The sequence below is a fragment of the Pyrus communis genome, chromosome 2 (genome assembly GCF_041283825.1).
Source record: "Pyrus communis isolate YQ-2024b chromosome 2, ASM4128382v1, whole genome shotgun sequence".
Classification (NCBI taxonomy): domain Eukaryota; kingdom Viridiplantae; phylum Streptophyta; class Magnoliopsida; order Rosales; family Rosaceae; genus Pyrus; species Pyrus communis.
The window spans coordinates 21364520-21388306 of NC_142566.1; the positions used below are offsets into that span (position 1 = coordinate 21364520).

Consider the following 23787-nt stretch of genomic DNA (forward strand, 5'->3'; position numbering starts at 1 on the left):
CAAATATGTGTCAATACTGAGCTCTTGTAAGTAATCAAGAAAAATCACATCTCATTAAGTCTATGAGTTAGGACAAAAAAATTGAGAAACGTAAGACGGAAGGTCGATTAGGACATTAAAATAAAAACTCACATGAGCATGGTATTTTTGGGCCCCAAAACGGATTTGGGCTCATAATTGATTTTACTTCACAAAGCCCAAACATAACCCTTCGTCCCCGTAGGGTTTAAGCCTGCAGGCTTCAGCGGGTTACTCCCACTCGCGCCATACCAGTCACTCTTCACTCTTTTTCTCAGAGCTTCAAAACCATGGACGCACCAACCTTCTGAAATTCTAAGCTCCGACGACAACCGCCATGCCCGGATAGCTTCCTCAAATTCCCTAAAATCGCATTCCCGGGCCCAAAAAAATGAGATATTTACGATTCATTTCCCCATATTTTTCCCGCATTCAAAATACGCTAAACCCCCCAACTCCTAATCCCATTTCGTCTCTCCAATCGAAGCCCCAAATTTTCTCTCATGTAGTGTGCAATTACACCACCGCTGTACCGGAGCAGAGGCCGCCGCCGTCCGAGTCGTTGTCGGCGATCGCGGACGAGATCTCGGGCCTGACTTTGCTCGAAGTCTCGGACCTCACGGAGGTTCTGAGGGAGAAATTGGGGGTGAAGGAGATGCCGGGGATGGTGATGATGATGCCCGGGATGGGATTCGGCGGTTTGAGGGGGGCCGGAAAGGGCGGCGCGGCGGCGGCCAAAAGTGAGGAGAAGGCGGAGAAGTTGGTGTTTGATGTAAAGCTCGATTCTTTCGATGCTGCGGCGAAGATCAAGGTGATTAAGGAGGTGCGGACGTTTACGGATTTGGGGCTGAAGGAGGCGAAGGACTTGGTGGAGAAGGCGCCTACGCTGTTGAAGAAGGGGGTTACGAAGGAGGAGGCCGAATCGATTGTTGCCAAGATGAAGGAGGTTGGTGCCAAAATTTCAATGGAGTGAGGTAATGTCTGGAATTCTGCTCTTGCGTTTTGTGAACTGGAATTTGAATGTGTGGTGTGCATTGTAGTTTGGCATTAGGAGCTATAAACCCTTGAGCTTTTCGTTGTTTTTCGGGTATCATTAACCCGGAAAGTTTTGTAGTATGTTGGTTTAGAATTCCAGTTTTGGCCAATATGTTTAACAGTAAAGTTGGAAATGATGAGTTTGTCAATGGCGGATTAACTAAGCACTTGATTGACTTTTCACATAAATGAAGCCTTCCGGCTAGTCTTAGGCTATTTATTGTTCATATGTAAAGGTTACTGAGAATTTAGGGAGGATATATAGGTACTATGAGTTTCGAGTCATGTCCCGAATCCCGTGTTCATCCAGTCTCTAAATAGTGAATAGGTTTCCTTGGTATTTAGGGCTTTATAGCATGACCTTGTTGGGGAGCTGGAGAATGTCATAGAAGAATTAGTAGGAAAATCTGTGTTTACCTTGGAAATTATTTGAGTGTCCAAACGTGCATTCGGCTACACACGTCGGTTTTGCAGTACACATAAGTTGACAATAGTGTCACCTAAGCAGCCAAATCACTTATCAATGGTTTCAGGAAATGGCTTTTGACAGCACTTGTTATCGTTGCACGTTACCGCACTCTTTTCTGGTTCAATGTGGTTATGCAACTTCAGTACCTGATGGTTTATATTTTCTTTTGGTGACTCTCCAGGAGGAGAGATGCCTGAAGAAGTTCAAGGTTTGGGTGGCAAGGATTGTTAAAATGTAGAGTGGTAAAATAGTGATTCATCACAGTGGAAGTGCAGTTAACCTAGTCTATTAGGAGACTATCGGAGATCTTCATGATGAAAAGCATTCGTTTTTTGAAAGGCATTCATCGATACAGCTGCTTCGCTCATCTTTCTTAGAGTTAGAATAATGTATCTGCACAAGTTTTGTTTCGATTTGTTACATTCAGTCCTATCGTCTACTCCATTACGTTTACTTTACCAACTGTTGTAGACCTAACATTTTCGTAAATTGATTCACAAAGTTGAATTTATGATATCTACTTTGGTAAAGTTACACCGAGCATTTTGATAAATGGGTTCACAAAAATGATCTTGATCCATGTGTGCACCTCAAAATTACAAGTTGATCGAACCGGAACCAAATGAAACTTCATCGACATTTTAGAGCTTTTCATGCTGCAGTCCATATCTCAAACAGATGACAAAGCATAGCTTTCCAGTTGTGGATTCCTGCCATGATGGTTAACAAAGTGTTTCCAACCAACACTGGTAAGGGCATGAATATTATTGCGGACTCTTGTGGCCTTAAACATCATCTTGTACTCACTACCAGCAATGTCGTATGCTGTGATCCAGATTCCTTGTTTAGGGTCCTCAGACGGGTTCAACAACGGCAAGATGTGCTTTTCCACATCACAATCCTTCAGCCTTAAGTCTCGCGTCGCATCAGTTTGTGCTAACTGCTTCTCAAAAGGCTTGCTGCATATTTGAATCAGGTGTTGGATGCTTGGGACCAGTGGGATCTCAGGAGGCACGTAGTTGACATTTTTATAAAAAGATCCCGGTTCCAGTTTTGGATGTTCTTGTGCAGCAGCAATGGCTTTTTGGGATTGCTGGGCTTGTGGAGCAGGCAGGTTTTTGAAGTTATCATTAGGTACAGAGTTCTGAGTTTCAATGGCTTTTCTGGCTTGCAAGACATGAGGGGCAGTAGGTAATTATCCGAGAAACGGGTCAAGGGCCCACTTCCAACAACACCGATACTGTTCCCAACTTAGTAATTACTACTTGCACAATCCGTCAGGTGTGGGGTTTTGTTACAAAAGGCATCGGTGTTAGTTGAGGAGGGGTTAGGATAATTAAACTATTATTTCTCTTTTTGTATAGCCAATGTGGGACTCAACAGGATGGAGTGTCGGAGGCTTGCTACTGGTGGCAGGAGATGAGGAGGTACAGAATTTCCATAAAGCCAACTTAGTCCAAGTTCTTCTTGATGTTCAGGCATTCCTTGTGCTGCAACGGCTTCTTGGGCTAGCACGGCAGTGTACGAGGCCGCAGGTTCTTGTCTTGTGAATGGTGGGAGATCATGAGGGACATTATTACGAATTCCGTGGTGCGAACCTATCCCTCTTTCTTGAATTCAAATACGATGAGTTGAAACTAGCAATTTTTCTTCCGATGCAACAAGTGCAATTAGGGTTTGGATTAAAATTTGATCCAGGATTTGAAATTTGTGGACTAGTTATAATATTCGTCGGTCTAAACCCTAGTTGCACTTTAATATTATAAAAATTGGGAACTATGGAGTGCAAGTTGGATAGACAATTTTGAATTGGTTAATTTTTTACATGAAAGCTTTCAAATTTGGCGTTATCCGAATCAAATTTGACATCCGAAGTCTCGTATACCAAAAACTTTCAAGACAATTTGTATTTTGAATTGGTTAATTTTTTACATGAAAGCTTTCAAATTTGGCGTTATCCGAATCAAATTTGACATCCGAAGTCTCGTATACCAAAAACTTTCAAGACAATTTGTATTAGAATTGAAATGTATGTTAAAATTCAGAATCCCAAAATTTATTGAGGTTTCAAAACTTGAAAGATAGGACCCAATTAGTTTGAAAATAAGCCTAGTCTAGACACTTCCCAACGACACCATCTAAGTATTGGTTTGATAATGATGTGTTTAAAAAAAAAAAAAAGTATTAAAAAAAATTGAGCTAAAAAAAATGTTTGGTAAACATTTAAAAACAATTTATTTTCATAATTTTGGATGAAAAAAAATTGAAAACATGAAGCAACAAAAATAAACTTATTTTCGCAGCACAACAGAAACAATATTTTTTTTCTTTTCAAAACACAGCAATACCAAACCGGATGTTAGCCACGTTGCACACACAACGGCACGGTCTGGGTCACCGCTGAGGGCACTCAAGAGTCGAGAGGCAAAGCCAGCCACTTCGTTCCTCGTCAGTTGTCACCGGTAAAATACCTGGCGGTTTCGATTTAAAATCGTAAAACGACGACGTCGCGGTCGATTGCCGAGAAAACCCTGCTCGCTTCACTCTTCAGAACTCAGAGCTGCACAACTTAGAGTACGGTTCGTCTACTAAATCTGTCGTGAAATACAAATGTCGTCGGCGTCGCAGTGGCAGTGGGAAACCGCCACCGCCGGCGCCGTCGCAGGATTCGCCACCGTCGCTGCCATGCATCCCCTCGACGTTGTCCGTACCAGGTTTCAAGTCAACGACGGTCGAGTCTTGAATCTTCCGACTTACAAGAACACGGCTCACGCCATTTTTACCATTGCTCGAGCGGAGGTAAAAATCTATCCTCCTGCAAACGCCCCAGGGGTTTTTTTTGTCAGATGATGATTTGGGATCACACTTCTTTGTGTTTTACAGGGCCTGAGAGGACTCTACGCAGGCTTCTCTCCTGCGGTTCTAGGTTCCACTGTTTCATGGGGTTTATATTTCTTCTTGTAAGTAGAAATGTATGGTTTTTCTAGTATAAAATTGGAGCTTTTTTATTTGATAAATATTGAGATATCAAAAGGGTTCGACTTTCGCAATGCAGTTGAAATTGGGTTGCTTTCAATTTTGGTCTTTTCATTGTTTTCAGAAGGAAGTTATGAGTGAACCGAAAACTTCTGTTGTATGTAGCTATGGAAGAGCAAAAGAAAGGTATTCTAAGGACAGGGAAAAGCAGCTGAGCGCTGGCCTTCATCTTGCTTCTGCAGCAGAAGCTGGTGCTTTGGTGAGTCTTCTGCTAACTTCGAATAATATGATTGTAGAAAATGTTAATGGAACGTTCGGTTGTTAATTATCAAAGTTTTATGCAATCCTGCTTGTCAGTTCTATCTGCATATTGCATATCGTGCCTATCATTGTTAGTTATCCAACTTTTTGTATGCTGAAATCAAGACACCATTGGAGGGTGGGAAGTTAGGAAATCACATTTATATGTTTCTTTCTAATACTTTTAGAAGGTAGCCAGACGTTTAGTGGATGGTTGCCTATAGATGATAGCTATGTTGTGATTTTGTCAGGTTTCTTTGTGCACGAATCCTATTTGGCTTGTAAAAACAAGATTGCAGCTTCAGACTCCTCTCCATCAAACTCGACCATATTCTGGGTTTTATGGTCTGCTTCTTATCTTACTTTAACTTGATAGGAATGACTGCAATATCCCCTTTTTAGTTCGTTCGGCTCACTTACTAGTTTGTTGCATGCTAAATATTCCTTATTTGTTAATTTGTGCTGAAAATAAACTATTATTGATGAGGACTTCTAGAATTGGAAGATAACCTATTTTATAAGATTGGTCTGATTGACTATAAAGTAAGACATAGACGATATGACAGGATTGTAATTGTAATGAAGTTTGCTTTGCTTTGACGCTAACTTGTTTTTAGAAAGATGAGCATAATGATATCAAGCATATACCAAACTTAAAACTTCCCGGTTCAAGGGAATTTGCAATAACTATCACCTAAAAACTTTTGCTCAATCATCTGTGACATGTCTGTTTTAGAGAATTTTTCTTCATGTACTTATGTTCACAACCTTTGTTTTACTTCACTTTCTAATTTCTTTTTTTTTCATATCTCAGATGCCTTAAGAACCATAATCAGAGAGGAAGGGTGGGCTGCGCTTTATAAAGGCCTTCTTCCCAGTCTCTTTCTGGTATGCTTTTTGTCTATGATCTTATTGTGTTTTTAATATGACTCTCTTTGTACAGCTTTTGTAGTGGATTTGGGGTTACTTTCTTGTCTCCCCACAGACACTAACAGCCTCTCTGTACAGCTTGTATGCATCACTAAGTCACTACAAAAAAAATACCATATTCATAGTTGTGATGTCATGAAATGATTGTGGCAATTTATACTCGAGTTAATCTTCATATTTTGTTGAATATTTGAGTTAATCAATGCAAAAGGAAACTGAAGAAATATGTGAAGAATTTGTTATGGAAAAATATGGGAGTATCTGACATATCTAATGATTTACAATGCCGAGCGGAGAGATGGAAGTGCTTCTGGCGATTATTTTGTATTTCTAAATTTAATTGCATGTTAAGACTATACAAGTGCATTTGCATTAGAGTATACACATGTCTCAATTGTGCCAAAAAGTTTCCAGTCTTTAATGCTTTAGAATTTGCAGCTTACAGTCTTCTTATTGTTTCAGCAGGTTTCTCATGGTGCTATTCAATTCACAGCATATGAAGAACTCCGTAAAATCGTTGTTGACTTCAAGTCTAAAAAAAGCAGAACGCATTCTGGAAGTGCTGATACAGTGCTGGTATTTATAGAATGGCTCTATTTCCGTCTATACATCGAGAACTTCTGGATTTTTTTACTTACATTCCCATATCTTGTATAGTTCGCTATAGTGGTCCTTTTTGGATGTTGGAAAATTTGTCCTCTAGTCATTGGTTAGGATTCACTGCTCCAAATGAAGAAATCCCAGATTGGTGGGGAAATGAGATTTGTTCTACAAATTCGTAAACAAGAAAAGAAAAAAAATGTGGATATTTGGGTAATAACAGGATTTGGATTATACTATAGTACGCATCTTCTGCTCAATATACCTGCCCATTCATAATTGAGAAAAACACACATTCCTCGTGCCTGTTCATCATCAGTTTAATTTCTTTTCATCTACACTTGCACTCACAGGGGAACAGTCGTTCAACTTTTTGTCCACTTTAGTTCATCTGAAGAATTTGGAACTTTTGCTTTATTGATTTACTTAGTTGAGCATATTAAATTCCTGACGATGCATCTAGGAGAAGTATAAGTATTTGCACAGCTACTGCAATGTAGACCACCATTTGTTACACGGTAATATATGTTTGTTGCTCTTTTGCCAATTAGCAGCCTGGTTATGGAATCTTATGGCCCATTGATTTTTGCACAGAATTCAGTTGACTATGCAGCATTGGGTGGATCATCTAAAGTTGCGGCCATTCTTCTATCATATCCATTCCAGGCACGCATAAATACATTTTATTAGCTCTGGTGTAAAATTCTTCTAGATGTTCATTTCAATTTTTGATTATTACTTATGCAGTTTCGATGACCTGGTTTTTTTTTTCTTTTCATGTTTTTTCAGGTGATACGATCTCGATTGCAGGTTGGTATATCCATATATTTTTCCTCTTTACATGGTCTCAATATGTGCAAGTTTCTCCAGTCTGAAACAGTTTGAGCTTTTATTATCATGATGGGTTCAGGAAGATTACTGAAATCCCTTTTTACGCAACTTCTGAAGTTGCCCCTTGTGATTCTACATGTTTTATTCACTCGTATTCCTTATTAATGATTGGAACTTTCTAATGTCTCATTTTGTCAGCAACGACCTAGTAGCGAAGGAATTCCAAGATATATGGATAGCTGGCATGTAGTAAGGGAAACTGCACGGTAAGGATGAAATTTACTCTGGAAAAAGAAAAAAAGAGATTAGTTATTGAAGGCATTAAGTTGGTCTTATTCGATAAACTCCCCTTTGATTTTGTCTCGGATGCTAACTTCTCTATTTCCATATCTTCCTGCTGCGGCTTGTAGGTTTGAGGGCATTCGAGGTTTCTACAAGGGAATCACACCAAATCTTCTGAAAAATGTTCCTGCTGCTTCGATCACTTTTATTGTATACGAAAATGTACTGAAATTTCTAAAATTGGCTAGAACGAACGAATAAGGTTCTTCTCTTCATCCTCAATTTTGAGTACTCTTTCTACATCAAACATTATTTCAGTTGAAATTTCAAAAATTAAGAGTATCGGAAGGTATTTTTGGAAAAAGCATGTAAATAGTTGTGAATCGTATCACTATCGGACAAATACTTGCAAATGTCATACATTGTATTAACATTGAAAAATAGGTAAGGCAAAACTCTCACTTAGACTGGCAAACTCTATTCTGTAGAAAACTTGCGTAGGAAGGAAAGAATCTCGTCGGAGACTTCTTGAGCTCTCTCTTGCTGGATACAATGGTGGCCGTCTAAGATCACGACTTCCAGGTTCGGCACAAGACTCTTGAAAACACTTCCTTTTACATATTCCATTGTGCCCACAACTTCAATACCAATGTCTTTGTCACCCACAATGAACTTTGCTGGAACATTAATCTTTGAACCTTGCCATGGCCCCATGAGCTCCCAGTACCTGTTTCCATTTCCAAAGTTAACAGCTGTCAAAAATTAGCAATAGCCATTGAATACTATCGAACGTTATGACCTGAGACTAAGTAGAGTATTAAAGTGATTGAGCATATCAACAATACGGTGCAAGCTAAATCAAGCATGTGAAGTGATTGGTAAAGTTGATTTCTATGTTTGAAGCCCACAAATTGAGAGAACCGGACCACTCGATTTCAATCCTACGACTCTAATTAGTCAATTCCATTGGCCCACTTTACAAAAATCCAAAAACTTGAACAGTCCGAATCTCTTTTTCTCTCTCTTGAATGGTCCGAATCTCTTGGTCTACGGCCTTCGGACATAGAGATCAGGAGTGGATCTCATTTTGAATTAAGCACACCCAAGCCCTTCGGTTAGTAGGGTAAACCCGACCCAAAATTCAACCCATTTTGGTTGGTAGCAAATCAAATCACCAAATCAAAACCTAAAAGCCATTGAAGATTCTTTAGGGTTGACAATTGCAATTAAGCCAGCCCCAACACCAAACCAAACCGCGTGAAGAGAGATTAGGTCAGGTCACGTTCAAAGAGACAGGTGCAACAGGTAAACCAAGCCCGTGACATCGGAGTGGAAGATTCGAACTTAGGTGCATAGACGAGAGCAACATGGCTATACTTACATTTCAATTGTACGAAAATAATTGAGAGCACCAGTGAAGCCAGATTCCTCAAACTTTTGAGCATAGACTTGGAGGTCCTCTTCAGAAATCCATGGCGGCAACACTGCCGGTGTCTCCAGATAATCGATTATCTCCATTCCACGAGGAGCCACCAGATAATCTGTCTTGTTATACAGCAGGAACTTCTTCATCACCGTCAAATAATCGTATCTCGCAAACGATTTTTCTGCTCTTCCTGGCTCCTATACCATAGAAAATCCAATCATAAAAACACACATTTGTTAAGACACAATTTCTACATGTTTGTGTTTTGCTGTAAAAGAACCTGAAACTGATGAACGTAACACCCCTCGCCGAACAGCTGCCCCATCGAATCGGAATTCCTGGTGCTTGAAGACCTTTCGAAGTATGGAGCAGATAGTGCAACGACGGCCTTGACTCTCTCGGGCTTGAGAAGGCTCAGGTGCCAAGCTGCAAAGGCTCCATAGTCATGTCCCACCACAAATGCCTTTTCCAACAAGACACACAAACGATCAAACTCTCTTGCTAAAAACCCAACTCTCCGCTTTGTTAGATCGTAGTTCAAATCTCATGAACAACAATTGTCAAGTAAAAGAAACAATCAGAGAGAGAGAAAGAGAGAGAGAGAAACCTGTTGTCCACCAAAATGATCAAGGAGGCCAACAAGGTCGCCGACGAGGTGGAGAATGGAGTAGGAGGTAGGGTTGAGAGGGGCGTCGGTGTCGCCATAGCCTCTCATGTCAGGAGCAACAACATGGTAGCCATGCTTAGCCAAGAAACCGATCTGGTGGCGCCACGAATACCATATTTCCGGGAAGCCGTGGAGGAGAAGCACCAGAGGCCCTGTCCCTTGCTCCGCTATGTGCATCCATATTCCATTAGTTTTGATCCTCTGGTGAGTCACCTCATCATTCATATTTCCTGAGAGAGAGAGAGAGAGAGAGAGAGACAGACAGACAGAGAGAGTGCACTATTCTATGTACAATTTGCAGAAAAATGAATGGGAGGTTGGTGACTTGAACATTCTGGTTGCCAAACAGTCAAAGATGACAAATTTGAATCAGACCAGAGAAGGGTAACGTATCAAATGCTCCAACCAGAGTTATGGTGTAGAAAGGTACAATTTGTTGACCCAATTACTAATTTTCTGTAAATGTGATTAAACTAGTTGGTCGGTGTATACCTTCTTATATTTAAGTTCAAATCTCCCTTTAAATAAATTAATATAGTTTAAAATATCGCCTTGTAAAAAGAATATACTAATTAAGGATGATTTCATTTACTTAAATTTTAGTGCTTTTCTATGTCATTTTCCTAGTACTGATATCCAAGAATTTTGCTTCTTTTTTGTATAGAAAAGTGTTTCAGTTATGGTTTTTTCTGTGTTTCACCATGCCCTTGTGATTATATTTTGGAAATGCGACATCTGCTTACATCACAATATTTTTTTTCTTTTTCGTTCTGATTTGGGTTTTCATATCACGGATTGTTCTCTCTGTGTACATATTAAGGGATGATTTTTTAACCAAAATGGTCTTTGAGATTAGTATAACTCGTCATTTTGGTCATTGAGATTTAAAATCGATAAAATTGGTATTTTGTTATTTTGGTCTTTTATTTAACAGAGATTTTCATGGAACGATGAAAACGATTGATTGTGAACAAATTCAGGGACCACTTCTATAGTTTTCAAATCTCAAGGACCAAAGTGAGAAGTTATGTCAATCTCATGAACTATTTTGACTAAAAAGACAGCCATATAGGATTGCATTGAACTGATTTATACTGAACAGTAAATTGTATTGGATTGTATTGTAATGTGTCAAGTTTCTGAACTTCTTTTGTGGAACAAGGTTTATATCCTTCCTCAAACTAACTAGTTGATTTTTTATTGTAATTGAATCCAAAGAAGTTTACAGAACTTCTCACTTTAATCCTTAGCATTGAAAATTGATCGATATCATCCTCGATGATATGATCCGCATCCCTACCCTAGAATTCCATGAAAACTTCACCAGTAGCAATCACATGAGGTTATAAACAGATTTCTAACATGTCTTAAGAAGAACAATAATTATACAGCATGCAGAAATTATCATTGACGCAGAAACACACTAACACGTTTCACTGATCTGCAGGATGTTCACGGAGGAAGGAAAGTATTTGGCTGGAGACTTCTTGAGGGTTCTCTTGTTGGATGAAATGGTGGCCGCCCACAATAACCACCTCCAGGTCCGGGACAAGGCTCCTGAACTCATCACCTTGCACAAATTCACTTGTTCCACCTGATTTAAACCCGAAGTCTTTGTCACCGATCATGAACTTAACGGGTACCATGATTTTCGATCCTTGCCAGGGCGCAAGCAGCTCCCAAGTCCTGTTTATCATGGTAAGTAGTATCACTATCAACCAACAAAACAAAAAGACCAAAAAGGAAGGCAGGACAGGAGGGTTGGCTACATTTTAAGCGAAGATAAGTTAGTTAGAGCAGTGTGTTCCCCTGTCTACACCAAGTTCGAATCATCCTTTCCCCAGTTTAGATTACTTTAGAATATCACTCAGAATAAAAAAAAATATTCTCTGGTTTTCTTGGATATAGAAGCCGGTAACTCGAGTATATTCTAATTGCAATTTGGATTAGAACAAGTCTTCAAGCATATGGTGGTTGTATCTAAGGCATATTTTTGAAGAACAATTTCAGCTTGAGAATACACAGAGAAATTTCTATAACTTACAGATCCATTGCGCGATAGTAGTTCAAAGGACCGGTGAATCCAGACTCCTCAAATTTTTCGGCAAAGACCCGGATATCCTCTTCAGTTAGCCATGCCGGCAGTGAAGATTGTGTCTCCAGGTAATCGATAAACTCCATGTCCGGAGGAGCTATCATATTATTGGTTATCAACAGGAACTTCTTCATCACCGTCATATAGTCATACCTCGCGAACGCTCTCTCCGCTCTTCCCGGTTCCTTCTCAGCCAAGAAACAATAATTAAGTGAGATATGCATACATATATTTGTTAGATTGAGAATTTGGACCACACATTCAGGTAAGAACCCAATCAATGACAGTCTGACAACATAAATATTTCGGGTGGGTGCGGAGTTTGATACAAACATCTGGAGAGAAAGGAAGTACCTGGAATTGAATTACATGACATCCTTCACCAAAAATTTGTCTTATGGCTTCGGTAGTTTTGGTTGTTGGAGATCGTGGAAAGTATGGAACTGAGAGATTAACCAGCGCTATGACTCTATCAGGCCTAAACAAGCTCAAATTCCAACCAGCAACTGCTCCCCAATCATGTCCCACCACATATGCCTTCTCAAATCACAAACCATTACATACGATTCTCAAAAATCCTTAAACCCCTCACATACATAACAACATGGATATGTTCATATAAAGTTTTAAATTTTCTTTAATTGAGGTTCGACAAAGGAAAATGATTTCCGCACAACTCCTTTCTCTTTCAACAGAACCTGTTTATATTTGCCCCTTAGTTCTTTGTTTGATTTTATTCAATCGAAATGTCAGAATATACATGGGAGGAAAAAGTCGTGCGGAGATCACTTCATGTTGAAAAAAAGCTTCTCACCTTTTGTTGACCAAAATGATCAAGTAGGCCGATGAGGTCTCCAACTATGTGGAAGATGGTGTAGGAGTTGGGGTTGAGAGGAGCATCAGAGTCGCCGTAACCTCTCAAATCCGGCGCCACCACGTGGTAGCCGTTTTCCGCCAAGTATTCGATCTGGTGGCGCCAGGAGTACCAGAGTTCTGGGAAGCCATGAAGCAAGAGAACCAGAGGACCTGTCCCTTTTTCTGCTACATGAAGCCATATTCCGTTCGTTTTGATCCTCTGGTGATTCACCTCTATCATGAAATCCATGGTTGTGAGAGAGAGAGAGAGAGATTGGTCAATGGTCTGCGGAATGATGAAGATGCTAATATACATAATTTTTTAAAAGTAGTTTTAACAAACATTTTCAATATTGTTCATTTTTAACGAAAATGATATTTTTACTTTAAAAAGTCACTTCTAGTACAATTTTACTTCCAACATATTTTTATTATTTTGATTAAAACTCAAAATTTTTAAACCCTTTTCATTAATTTCCTTAATTTGAATGTTTAGTCGTCAAAAGGATGTTGTAGTTGGTAGATTTGAAGGCAATAGTGTAATACTAAAAGATGAAAACTTTGAGACGGCCTAAATTAATTGGTTTAGCACTAAATAAACTTTGTCAACAATTATTTTGTACTTTATAATCTTTATGATTGCTCCGTTTTTAAGGGTTAATTACACCTAGTACCCTTAGTGATGTGGAGCCAAAGTCAATATAGGCAGCCTTTGAAGATTCTGCAAAATATTGAATTACTTTCCGGGTCAGAACAATGTGCTTGTTCCCTCGCACTCAAGTTAGAATCTCCCTTTCCACTTAGTAAGCTGTTCTGCAGGCTATCGGGGCTGCTCTACAGTGGCGGCTTCGTGATTCTCTCCCTTCTTCTCGTACTCTTTTCAAAGTGATTGAAACCAAAAACGGAACAGTCGCAGCAGTACTAGTAAACTCGGCATCTGCTGCATTGTTTTCATATTGGTTTTTATGCCTTTGCTTCCTCAGTTTTCTCTTAAGACTTCCATTCACGTTTGGTTTATTATTTAGTGGATTAGTTTGGCGCTGCAGATGCTCTTCTTCCTCATCTACTCCTCTTCCTTCTTTTTGGTGTCCACCTTCTTTTTCAGCGCATCGAGGCGCGATGTGTCTGCCTTCTCGTCCGCAATCTTTATGAGTTTCTTCTCGCCCAACAGAGTGAAAGCATTGGCGAAATTCGCCATAGAGGGTTCAATAAGGCTTGACTTGTAGTGGTTCTCATCATAAGATCAGAATACATGAGAAGAAGGGTTTGGCCTCTCTCTGCGCGGGTGCGCGCACACACACACGAGTCGGTTATTACTTCATCCCCAGCGAGAACCATAAAAGACTTTATTCCATGAGCAAAATGGACAAATTTGGATAAGGAACGAAGATAATTTGATTTTTGTTGAATTTTTAGATTACAAACGTTTGGATCTTTCTTAAGCAACGCACAAAATGATCTTTGTTGCTTGTAAATTAATTTTATTTAACCCACTAACGCTTTGTCAAATACAAAGTGTTCAGTTTCACAGTCTACTATTGTTCTACAAGAATTTTAGCTAAACGTTTCTCCCTCTGCCCCTCATATGTTGTCCTTATTGCCAATTGGCAGGCACAAAGTTGAGAGACTCCACCACCCTTCTATCACTAGTAGTTACTTGGAAAGACAAACTTTTTCCTTCCAAACCTCCTCCAGTCTGCCAGTTTTGTCCCCAGTTATGCGTCATTTGTATCCAACCAGTGCTCAAGCCTTTCACTTTTACATCTACCACTTCACCAGCCCCTCCAACGTTGCATACCAACGCAAGCAGGAAATTAGGGCTCCCACCGAGATAGAACTTGATCCCTCCCCTCTTAAAGCATGGCACTCGTTGAAAGCGAATGGGGACTATTCCGGCGGCCACGAATTTTGCAATCTTTAGAAACATTGGTTGGGACAACTCGAAGTGTTTTGAAGGAGGATTGCACCAATTTGCACTAGGATTTTTGGATGGAGGACACAAGTTGGTTGCTGTTACTTTGATGGTGTCTGGTAGGCACCATTTTGGATCATCCATTCACGTAACCTCGAAACAAGCCCCGCAAGTTTGGCCATTGTTGAAGAGAGCAGAATTTAGGGCTGTCGTTTCCACCCCGTAGCCTTGTTCGTTGGTATCTGTATATATATCCGCAAGCTCACCCTAATCATAGTTGAATGCATGAAAGATCCAAAATCAGTATTGCACTAGAGATAAATTTGGACTAGTACATATTAGGTTTTGGGTTGACTAATATTAAACGTACGTATTTCGAATAATAACTGATTTCTTCACAAAACACAATCAAACTAATCAAAGGTTCCTCCGCCCTGTTTATCACCATAAAATGTTACATGCCCGTTATCGTTAAGCCATCGGCCGATTGCCCCGCCAACGTTGATGATGACAATATTGGCAATGAACATGATACATGCTGGTACAAACTGAGAGTTAGCCATCACGACAATATCCAAGTATGCAATTCATGGGTAGGCGAACTAGGTAAAGCGTATTTATATTGTTATGGTCATCAGTGGTTCATGATCGATCCAATTCTTTGTGCAATATATGTTTATGTCAAATTCTATGTATGATTTGATAACCTATTTATCTCTATATATAAAACCAACAACTCCTTTTGGGGCCAGGGGCTTCACAAAAAATTTTTTGACAAAAATATGCCCCCCAAACAAAAAAAGTCAAAAACAGCCCAAAATAATGCAGGGGTATTTTTGTCATATAAACAATGTTTTTTTAATAATTAATTGGCTTTTTAGCCAAAATGGTCCCTGAGATTTGCATAACTCCTCATTTTGGTCCCTAAGATTTCAAATCAATAGAAGTGGTCCCTGAGATTGTCCACCATCCATCATTTTGATCATTCCGTTAAAAATTCCGTTAAGTGTCTTGGAGCTCTTGGCTGGAAGTTTGGGCAATTTTCAAAACTTTGTAACTCAATCGTTTCTTAACCAAATTTGACCCATAATATATCAAAATGAAGACAGAAAAGTGTAGAATAAGATTATATCTATTTGGAAGCCCAATGGTTGCCGGAGATGGTCGGAAAATAGCCTCAAAGTTGGTCCAAGGGAAAACTGGAAAACTCGCCGAAAATTGGGCAAACTTTAAACATTCATAACTTCTTCAATACGCAACAAAATTAAGTGATTCAAAAATGAAAATCATTCTCAAAGACACGAAGAGAATGGTACCTTTTTAAGCGGCTAACTCTCTGTGGTTTGGTTGAAAAACGGCTCGAAACTGACTAACTAGGTTGAGTATTATCTTTGTCTCGTCTAGAAGTATGATTTTCGTTTTTGAATCACTTTATTACGTTGAGTATTGAAGAAGTTATGAACGTTTAAAGTTTGCCCAGTTTCCGGTGAGTTACCCAGTTTTCCCTCGGACCAGTCAACTTTGAGGCTATTTTCTGACCATCTCCGGCAACCATTAGGCTTCCAAATAGGTATAATCTTATTCTACACTTTCCTATCTTCATCTTGATATATTATGGGTCGAATTTGGTTAAAAAATGATTGAGTTACGAAGCTTTGAAAATTGCCCAAACTTCCGGCCAAGAGCTCCGGGACAATTAACGGAGTTTTTAACGGAATGACCAAAATGATGGATGGTGGACAATCTCAGGGACCACTTCTATTGATTTGAAATCTCAGGGACCAAAGTGATGAGTTATGCAAATCTCAGAGACCATTTTGGCTAAAAAGCCTAATTAAAATCTTTTGTATAGTTTTTTTTTTTTTAATAGTACCTCACAATAGGTTAGCAATAATGTGATTCAATCAGTTATTTATTAAATATTATGTTCTTTTTTGAAACAAGTTCAAAACATCTTAAGAAAGCGTGTAGTGTTGGTTATAAAAAAAGGTCTTTCGTACACACATAATAATGTGATTCAATTAGTTGTCAAATGATTTTTTTTTTTTCCGAACAAACGATATTATCTACATTAAATGGGGGTGAGCTTAGCCTCACAATCAGTTAGCAATAATGTGATTCAATCAGTTGTTTATTAAATATTATTTTCTCTATTTTAAACACATTCAAAACATCTTAAGAGACGCATACGGCCGATGATAAAAAAGGGGAAGTTTGGAAAAATAACCAAAATTTGGACTTCAAATAGAATTATAGCTATCCTTTGAGATTTATGATAAGGATAATCAAAAGTTGATATAAAAGTACTAATATATCTTTACATAATAATTGTATTAAAATAAAAACTCAGAAAATGGATATTTAAATCTATTTCCACTGCAAGTTCAAAGACAAAACATACCAAAATCATATAATGCAGAAGAGAAATGCCAAATAAAAAATGATACTAAATTCAAAATCGACAAAACCCAACTTATGGATAATCATCTTCTTTTTTATGCTAGTTAGATGCCCCAAAGCTGTAAAAAAAAATTGCGAAATGTAAATGAATCAATGTGTGTGGTGGGGTGGTGCCGCAGTAAATCTATATAGACATGCTCTCCAAGAGGTATCAGACATGAGTGTTCACAGTTGAAGCAATCTTCCTCAGTTGTCCACGAGGTATTCGCGGAAACAAATGATGTTCGATAGGTGTTGCCGGAGAAATGACTCGATGTGAACTGGATGTGCTAGAGCGATGTCAATGTAAATGCTGCTAGCACAAACATAACACTCTCACTGGGCAAACACGAAACGAGGAGAGGAAATCATAAAACTAGGATACCCATGATGTTCAATCCTTTATTCGGGACATTCTGCCTCGAAAACAAGAGCAAGATGTCTGGATAAACAAACTAACCCTCCCCACCATCTTAACCAGATAACAAGTTTTGTTTATCACGCACAAATCAAACTGAGAAAATCCTTGTATTTGAGTTTTTTTGGATCTATATTCAAACACTCTCCTTATCTCTCAATTTCTATTTTAAGGGTATATTAGTATTTTTATATCAATTTTTTATTATAATTATCATAAACTTAAAATTATGGCTATAATTCTACATGGGGTCTAAATTTTGGTTATTTTTCCAAATTTCCCATAAAAAAAAAAGGGCTTTCACACGCTCACAATAATGTGAATCAATTAGTTGTCAAATGGTCTTTCTTTTTTTTTTTTTTAACAAACGATGCGATCTACACTAATGGGTGGATTTAGCTGCTTTGAATACACATTATATGCATGTTCCCCATGTTTTTATTATGTTTCAATACTTCATAATATATATGTCATTCTATTTTGTATTTTATAAGAAATTATATATATTTAAGTATAAACAGACACTTATTTACACTAAATATAATAGATTTACTTGAATCCGCTGAGTCCACCTAGGTGCGCTTTAGTTTGCCGTCCGATTAGCGCCTAGTGTCTTTTAAAACCTTGCATGTAGCACATCATGATTCATAAAATGTCTTTTGCTTGCACGTGAGCGCGTGCATCTAGTATTGATTAAATGAGGGAATTTGCGTAGTTGGATAATACATTTAATCATGAAATTTGTAGTTGAATTAACGTATATTCAAGAGACTTGCATTGCCTTTTTATTTAAACCCTTAACATAATACTTGCCCTCGCAATGAATGGACAATATACGAAATGAAACTCAGTACCAAGACTTCATGTTTCAATTAGTTGACTCAAGGGGTATTGTCTAATGAGCAATGCTACACTTACTATCTAGTTGTATCATCTTTTATGCCATTTTTCTAATAGATATAGGACCCCTCAACGCGTGTGGATCTCATTTCTATCAGAGATATAATACAAATAATGGTACAAATATATGGTAATTAAGAATAGCATTTTTGTGCAAGTGGCCTTTTACCACAATGGTGAAAAAGAGTTGAGTCCTTGCATGGCGGCGTGAGTTCGAATTCCATAGATGGCTAAGCTAATATCTAATATAACAAAATTTATCGTTTAACCAAAAAAAAAAAAAAAAAAAAAAAAGAATAGTATTTTTGTTGTCTAATTGTTAAAATTTGAATTTAAAGGGGAAAAAAATTAGAGAGCTAACATTTTTGTACCATATTGGTGTATCATATAATATGGTAAGTGATGTGTACTTGTCACGTCAATTAATTAATCTATCTAATTAAATGTTAGTTGTATGCATCACTTTACTACATGAGATGATACATTGTTTTAAATTTTTGATCTCCTTATTATTACTCGAATTTAAGAGGTGATAGATTTTTTTATGTTTCATTAATTTTGTTTCTTTTACTCGAGCCATATGTATTTTAATATAGTGTAAAATAATTTAAGAAAACTCCTGAATTATTAGCCAACTAGGCTATACGTAGGTCTAATTTTGTTTCTTGCAACTATTTTTGGATTTTATACTGTTTGAACTAAGCTAAAGAAATACACCATGTGGATGTGTGTTTAGGTCAGTTTGTCAGATCTATGCGATAACATCCTCAAACTCAAATTCAAATCTCTATTTTTGTAATAATAGAGGATTTTAAAATTTGGATCGATTTGTACACTTCGTAAAAAGACATCATCCGCAAGGTCATTAGGCTGGTGCTTAATGTTGTGAATGGTAGAGAGAGAGAGAGAGAGAGAGAGAGAGAGAGAGGGAGAGTTCATTTTTATATGTATAATTTGCAGAAAATGATTGGGAAGTTGTGACTTGAAAATTCTGGTCAAACAGTCAAGATGACAAGTTTGAATCGGGCCACAGAAGGGTACCATATCAAATGCTCCAATACGAGTATGGTGTAGAAAAGTACAATTTGTTGACCTAAAGACTAATTTTTAAGGAAACGTGGTTAGACTAGCTCGTCGGTTATTGTGTATGCCTTCTTGCATATAAATTCGAATCCCGCTCCAAATAAATTAATGTCATTTAAAATATTGCCTTGTAGAAAGAATATGCTGATATTCTCTGGATGATTTCATTTAATTAAATTTTAGTGCTTATCCATGTCACTTTCCTGGAAACTGCCTTCAAAGAATTTTGCTTGTCTTGTATAGAAAAGTGTTTTGGTACATGGTTTTCAATGTGTTTCACCGTGCCATTGTGATTATATTTAGGATAATTAATGAATATGATTTGAAAATTTTAAGTTTTAACGATAAGAATAAAATAAAGGGTAAAAGTAAATAGTACCAAAATTGACTTTTTAATGTAAAAATGTGTTTTTTCGTTAAAGTAAACAATACTGAAAACTTTTCGTTAAATTTCCCATTATATTTTGGAAACGCAACATCTGCTTACATGACGATATTGTTGCCTTTCTTGTTCTGAATTTGGTTTTCATATCACGGATTGTACCTCTATAGTAAATTGTATTGGATTGTATTGTAATGTGTTGAATTTCTGGATTTCTGTTACGGAACAAGGCCTATATCCTTCCTCAAACAAACTAGTTGAGTTTTTATTGTAACTGGTTTCTGAAGTTTACAGAATTCCTCACTTTGACCCTTAACATAAAATTGATCAGTATCATCCTCGATTATATGATCCGTATCAATGTTGTGCCTACCCTTCAATTCCATGAAAACTTGTCAAGTAGCTATCACATGAGGTTATTAACAGATTTTCGGCGTCCTGCGAAGAACAATAATTATACAGAATGCAGAAATTATTATTGAAGCAGAAACACACTACGAAAATTTCACTGATCTGCAGGATGTTGACGGAGGAAGGAAAGCATTTGGCTGGAGACTTCTTGAGGGTTCTCTTGTTGGATGAAATGGTGGCCACCTACGATAACCACCTCAAGGTCCGGGACAAGGCTCCTGAACTCATCACCTTGCACAAATTCACTTGTTTCGCCTGATTTAAACCCGGGATCTTTATCGCCGATCATGAACATCACGGGTACCATGATTTTCGATCCTTGCCAGGGCGCAAGAAGCTCCCAAGTCCTGTTTATCATGATATACATGCATCACCATCAACTGACAAACAAAACGACCAAAAAAGAAGGCAGGACTGTTGAGTTGGCTCCATTTTACAGACTTGAGCGTAGACAAGTTAGTTAGAGCAGTGTGCTTTCCCGTCTACACCAAGTTAGAATCACCCTTTTCTCAGATTAGATTAGAATATCCTTCCAATCAAAAAAATTCTATGGTTCTTTTGGATATAGAAGCTGGTAACTTGAGTATATTCTAATTGCAATTTGGATTAGAAGTCTTCAAGAAAATGGTGGTTGTACCTAAGGCATATTTTTGAAGAACAATTTTAGCTCGGGAATAAACGGAAAAGTTTCTATAAACTTACAGATCCATTGCGCGATAGTAGTTCAAAGGACCGGTGAATCCAGACTCCTCAAATTTTTTGGCAAAGACCCGGATATCCTCTTCGGTTAGCCATGCCGGCAATGACGATTGTGTCTCCAGGTAATCGATAAGCTCCATGTCCGGAGGAGCTATCAAATTATTAGTTGTCAGCAGGAACTTCTTCATCACTGTCATATAGTCATACCTCGCAAACGCTTTCTCTGCTCTTCCCGGTTCCTTCTCAGCCAAGAAACAATAATTAAGTGACATATGCATACATATATTTGTTAGATTGTGAATTTGGACCACACTGTTCAGGTAAGAACCCCATCAGTGACAGTCTGACAACATAAACATCTCGTGTGGCTATGAATTTTGATACGAACATCTGGAGAGAGGAAGTACCTGGAATTGAATTACATGACTTCCTTCACCAAAAATTTGTCTTATGGCTTCGGTAGTTTTGGTTGTTGGAGATCTTGGAAAGTATGGAACTGATAGGTTAACCAGCCCTATCACTCTATCAGGCCTAAACAAGCTCAAATTCCAACCAGCAACTGCTCCCCAATCATGTCCCACCACATATGCCTTCTCAAATCACAAACTATTACAGAAGATTCTCAAAAATTCAAACCCCTCGCATACATAATAACATGGATATGTTAATATGAAGTTTTAAATTCTTTGATTGGGGTTCAAGAAAGGAAAATGATTTTCGCACAACTCTTTTCTCCTTTAGGCTTTGCTTATTTTTGGCCCTTAATCCTTGGCTTAATTTATTCAATCCAAACGTGTAAAATATACATGGGAGAAAAAAGTAGTGCGGAAATCACTTCATGTAGAGAAAAAGCTTCTCACCTTTTGTTGACCAAAATGATCAAGTAGGCCAATGAGGTCTCCAACTATGTGGAAGATGGTGTAGGAGTTGGGGTTGAGAGGAGCATCAGAGTCGCCATAACCTCTCAAATCTGGCGCCACCACGTGGTAGCCGTTTTCCGCCAAGTATTCTATCTGGTGGCGCCAAGCATACCAGAGTTCTGGGAAGCCATGAAGCAAGAGAACCAGAGGACCTGTCCCTTTTTCTGCTACATGAAGCCATATTCCATTGGTTTTGATCCTCTGGTGATTCACCTCTATCATGAAATCCATGGTTGAGAGAGAGAGAGATTTTCGATGGTCTGCAGAATGATGAAGATGCTTTTATACATAATTGAACTGTTTAGTCATCACAAGGTTGTCGCAGTCGGTTGATTTGAGGGCAATAGTGTAATAGTCGAAGATGAAAATTTTGAGCTGGGCCAAATTTATTGTTTTAGCACCAAGTCAACAGCTATTTTGTACTTTATAATCTTTATGATTGCTCTGTTTTTAAGGGTTAATTATACCTCATACTCTTGGTGATGTGGAACCAAAGTCAAAATAGGCAGCTTTGAAGATTCTGCAAAATATTCTGAAATACTTTAGGTCAGATGGCCAGAACAATGTGCTTGTTCCTTCGCACTCGAGTTAGAATCCCCCTTTCCACTCCGTAAGCTGTTCTGCAGGCTGTCGGGGCAGCTCGACAGCAGCGGTTTTGTGATTCTCTCCCTTCCTTCTTGTACTCAAACCGTAAACTTGTTTTCTGCAGGAACAGTCACAGTAGCCCTAATATACTCGGCATCTACTGCATTGTTTTCATATTGGTTTTTTATGCCTTTGCTTCCTCAGTTTTCTCTTAAGACTTCCATTCACGTTTGGTTTATTATTTTGTGGATGAGTTTGGTGCCGCAGACGCTCTTCTTCCTCCTCTCCTCCTCTTCTTATTTTTGGTGTCTGCCTTCTTTTTCAGCGCATCTAGGAGCGACGCGTCTGCTTTCTCATCCACAATCTTGATGAGTTTCTTCTCGCCCAGAGTGAAAACGTTGGCAAATTTCGCCATGGAGGGCTCAATAAGGCTTGAGTTGTAGTGTTTCTCATCTTAAGATCAGAATACATAGAACGAAGATAATTTGATTTTTATTGAATTTTTAGATTACACCCGTTTGGATCTTTCTTAGGCGACTTACAAAATGATCTTTGTTGCTTGTACATTAATGTATTTAACCCGCTAACGCTTTGTCAAAAAACAAAATGCTCAATTCACGGTCTACTATTGTTCCACAAGAATTTTTAACTAAGAAGTTTCTCCCCTCATATGTTTGTCCAAATTGCCAATTGGCAGGCACAACATTGAGAGACTCCAGCGTCCTTCTATCACTAGTTGTTACTTGGAAAGAAAAACTTTTTCCTTCCAAACCTCCTCCACTCTGCCAGTTTTGTCCCCATTCCCCAGTTTACGCGTCATTTGTATCCAAGCAGTGCTCGAGCCTGTTACTTTACATCAACCACTTCACCAGCCCTCCAACGTTGTGTACCAACACAAGTAGGAAATTAGGGCGCCCACCGAGATAGAACTTGATCCCTCCCCTCTTAGAGCATGACACTAGTTGAAAGTGAACAGGGACTATTCCAGCGGCCGCGACTTTTTCAGTCTTTAGAAACATTGGTTGGGACAAATCAAAGTACTTTGAAGAAGCATTGCACCAATTTGCACTAGGATTTTTTGGACGAAGGACACAAGTTGGTTGCTGTTACTTTGATGGTGCCTGGTAGGCACCATTTTGGATCATCCACGCACGTAACCTCGAAACAAGCCCCACAAGTTTGGCCATTGTTGAAGAGAGCAGAACTTAGGGCTGTCGTTTCCACCCCGTAGCCTTGTTTGTTGGTATCAGTGTATCCACAAACTCCCCCTAATCAAAGTTGAATGCATGAAAGATCCAAAATTAGTAAGCACAACAGATAAATTTGGATTAGTATACAGTTGTCATATTAATACAAAAACGTACGTATTAGGTTTAGGGTTGACTAATATTATACATACATATTTCGAGTAATAACTTATTTCTTTATAAGCACAAATCAAACTTATCAAGAGTTCCTCCGCCCTGCTTATCACCGTAAAATGTTGCCATTAAGCCATCCGCCTTTTGTCGCACCAATGTTGACGATGACAATATTGGCAACGAACATGATACA

The 23787-nt window shown here is 38.5% G+C and overlaps 5 protein-coding genes and 1 pseudogene across 13 annotated transcripts; 2 read left to right on the top strand and 4 right to left on the bottom strand.

Moving 5' to 3' along the window:
• The first annotated feature begins 160 nt into the window (after positions 1-160).
• On the top strand, positions 161-3577 carry LOC137748479 (uncharacterized). 8 transcript variants are annotated; one of them, XR_015957202.1, is made up of 4 exons: positions 161-992; positions 2126-2271; positions 2359-3109; positions 3422-3577. XR_015957202.1 is itself a non-coding variant. In XM_088686785.1 (2 exons), exon 1 carries the CDS (start codon positions 410-412, stop codon positions 989-991), a length of 582 nt encoding a protein of 193 aa, XP_088542911.1. In that variant the 5' UTR covers positions 161-409; the 3' UTR covers position 992; positions 2126-2314. The 8 variants fall into 8 exon arrangements, 3 of the variants coding, with proteins under 3 accessions (XP_088542911.1, XP_088542907.1, XP_068344738.2); XR_015957201.1 differs by lacking the exon at positions 3422-3577 and adding an exon at positions 3321-3390; XR_015957203.1 differs by lacking the exon at positions 3422-3577 and having other exon boundaries at positions 2359-2776; positions 2887-3390.
• Positions 3578-3887: 310 nt separating this feature from the next.
• LOC137747184 (folate transporter 1, chloroplastic) lies at positions 3888-7805 on the top strand. Of its 2 annotated transcripts, none has more exons than XM_068487232.2 (10): positions 3888-4321; positions 4406-4482; positions 4664-4757; positions 5050-5143; positions 5613-5686; positions 6191-6304; positions 6923-6994; positions 7118-7138; positions 7358-7425; positions 7570-7805. In XM_068487232.2, exons 1-10 carry the CDS (start codon positions 4133-4135, stop codon positions 7700-7702), a joined length of 936 nt encoding a protein of 311 aa, XP_068343333.2. In that variant the 5' UTR covers positions 3888-4132; the 3' UTR covers positions 7703-7805. The 2 variants fall into 2 exon arrangements, with proteins under 2 accessions (XP_068343333.2, XP_068343334.2); XM_068487233.2 differs by having other exon boundaries at positions 3899-4321; positions 6194-6304.
• Positions 7806-7814: 9 nt separating this feature from the next.
• On the bottom strand, positions 7815-10552 carry LOC137747183 (epoxide hydrolase 2). The gene is made up of 4 exons (XM_068487231.2): positions 9475-10552; positions 9148-9330; positions 8823-9064; positions 7815-8168 (listed from the first exon to the last, which is right to left on the bottom strand). Exons 1-4 carry the CDS (start codon positions 9757-9759, stop codon positions 7919-7921), a joined length of 960 nt encoding a protein of 319 aa, XP_068343332.2. The 5' UTR covers positions 9760-10552; the 3' UTR covers positions 7815-7918.
• Positions 10553-10706: 154 nt separating this feature from the next.
• On the bottom strand, positions 10707-12782 carry LOC137747182 (epoxide hydrolase 2). The gene is made up of 4 exons (XM_068487230.2): positions 12444-12782; positions 11984-12166; positions 11579-11814; positions 10707-11220 (listed from the first exon to the last, which is right to left on the bottom strand). The coding sequence occupies exons 1-4, from the start codon at positions 12732-12734 to the stop codon at positions 10968-10970; spliced, it is 963 nt and encodes a 320-aa protein (XP_068343331.2). The 5' UTR covers positions 12735-12782; the 3' UTR covers positions 10707-10967.
• A 1260-nt stretch (positions 12783-14042) lies between these two features.
• On the bottom strand, positions 14043-14959 carry LOC148698722 (expansin-A24 pseudogene; annotated as a pseudogene).
• Positions 14960-19830: 4871 nt separating this feature from the next.
• On the bottom strand, positions 19831-21899 carry LOC148698723 (epoxide hydrolase 3-like). The gene is made up of 4 exons (XM_088686796.1): positions 21589-21899; positions 21136-21318; positions 20732-20967; positions 19831-20376 (listed from the first exon to the last, which is right to left on the bottom strand). Exons 1-4 carry the CDS (start codon positions 21877-21879, stop codon positions 20124-20126), a joined length of 963 nt encoding a protein of 320 aa, XP_088542922.1. The 5' UTR covers positions 21880-21899; the 3' UTR covers positions 19831-20123.
• Positions 21900-23787: the final 1888 nt, after the last annotated feature.

Coding starts and splice junctions, on each gene's coding strand:
- LOC137748479 (XM_088686785.1), top strand. CDS start 410: ATGAGATATTTACGATTCATTTCCCCATATTTTTCCCGCATTCAAAAT.
- LOC137747184 (XM_068487232.2), top strand. CDS start 4,133: ATGTCGTCGGCGTCGCAGTGGCAGTGGGAAACCGCCACCGCCGGCGCC. Junction 4,758..5,049: donor CAGCAGAAGCTGGTGCTTTG/GTGAGTCTTCTG, acceptor TGATTTTGTCAG/GTTTCTTTGTGCACGAATCC. Junction 6,305..6,922: donor GAAGTGCTGATACAGTGCTG/GTATTTATAGAA, acceptor ATTTTTGCACAG/AATTCAGTTGACTATGCAGC.
- LOC137747183 (XM_068487231.2), bottom strand. CDS start 9,759: ATGAATGATGAGGTGACTCACCAGAGGATCAAAACTAATGGAATATGG. Junction 9,331..9,474: donor ATCATTTTGGTGGACAACAG/GTTTCTCTCTCT, acceptor TTGTTGGAAAAG/GCATTTGTGGTGGGACATGA. Junction 9,065..9,147: donor GTTACGTTCATCAGTTTCAG/GTTCTTTTACAG, acceptor TCTATGGTATAG/GAGCCAGGAAGAGCAGAAAA.
- LOC137747182 (XM_068487230.2), bottom strand. CDS start 12,734: ATGGATTTCATGATAGAGGTGAATCACCAGAGGATCAAAACGAACGGA. Junction 12,167..12,443: donor ATCATTTTGGTCAACAAAAG/GTGAGAAGCTTT, acceptor TGATTTGAGAAG/GCATATGTGGTGGGACATGA. Junction 11,221..11,578: donor TACTATCGCGCAATGGATCT/GTAAGTTATAGA, acceptor CATGATAAACAG/GACTTGGGAGCTGCTTGCGC.
- LOC148698723 (XM_088686796.1), bottom strand. CDS start 21,879: ATGGATTTCATGATAGAGGTGAATCACCAGAGGATCAAAACCAATGGA. Junction 21,319..21,588: donor ATCATTTTGGTCAACAAAAG/GTGAGAAGCTTT, acceptor TGATTTGAGAAG/GCATATGTGGTGGGACATGA. Junction 20,968..21,135: donor GTCATGTAATTCAATTCCAG/GTACTTCCTCTC, acceptor TTGGCTGAGAAG/GAACCGGGAAGAGCAGAGAA.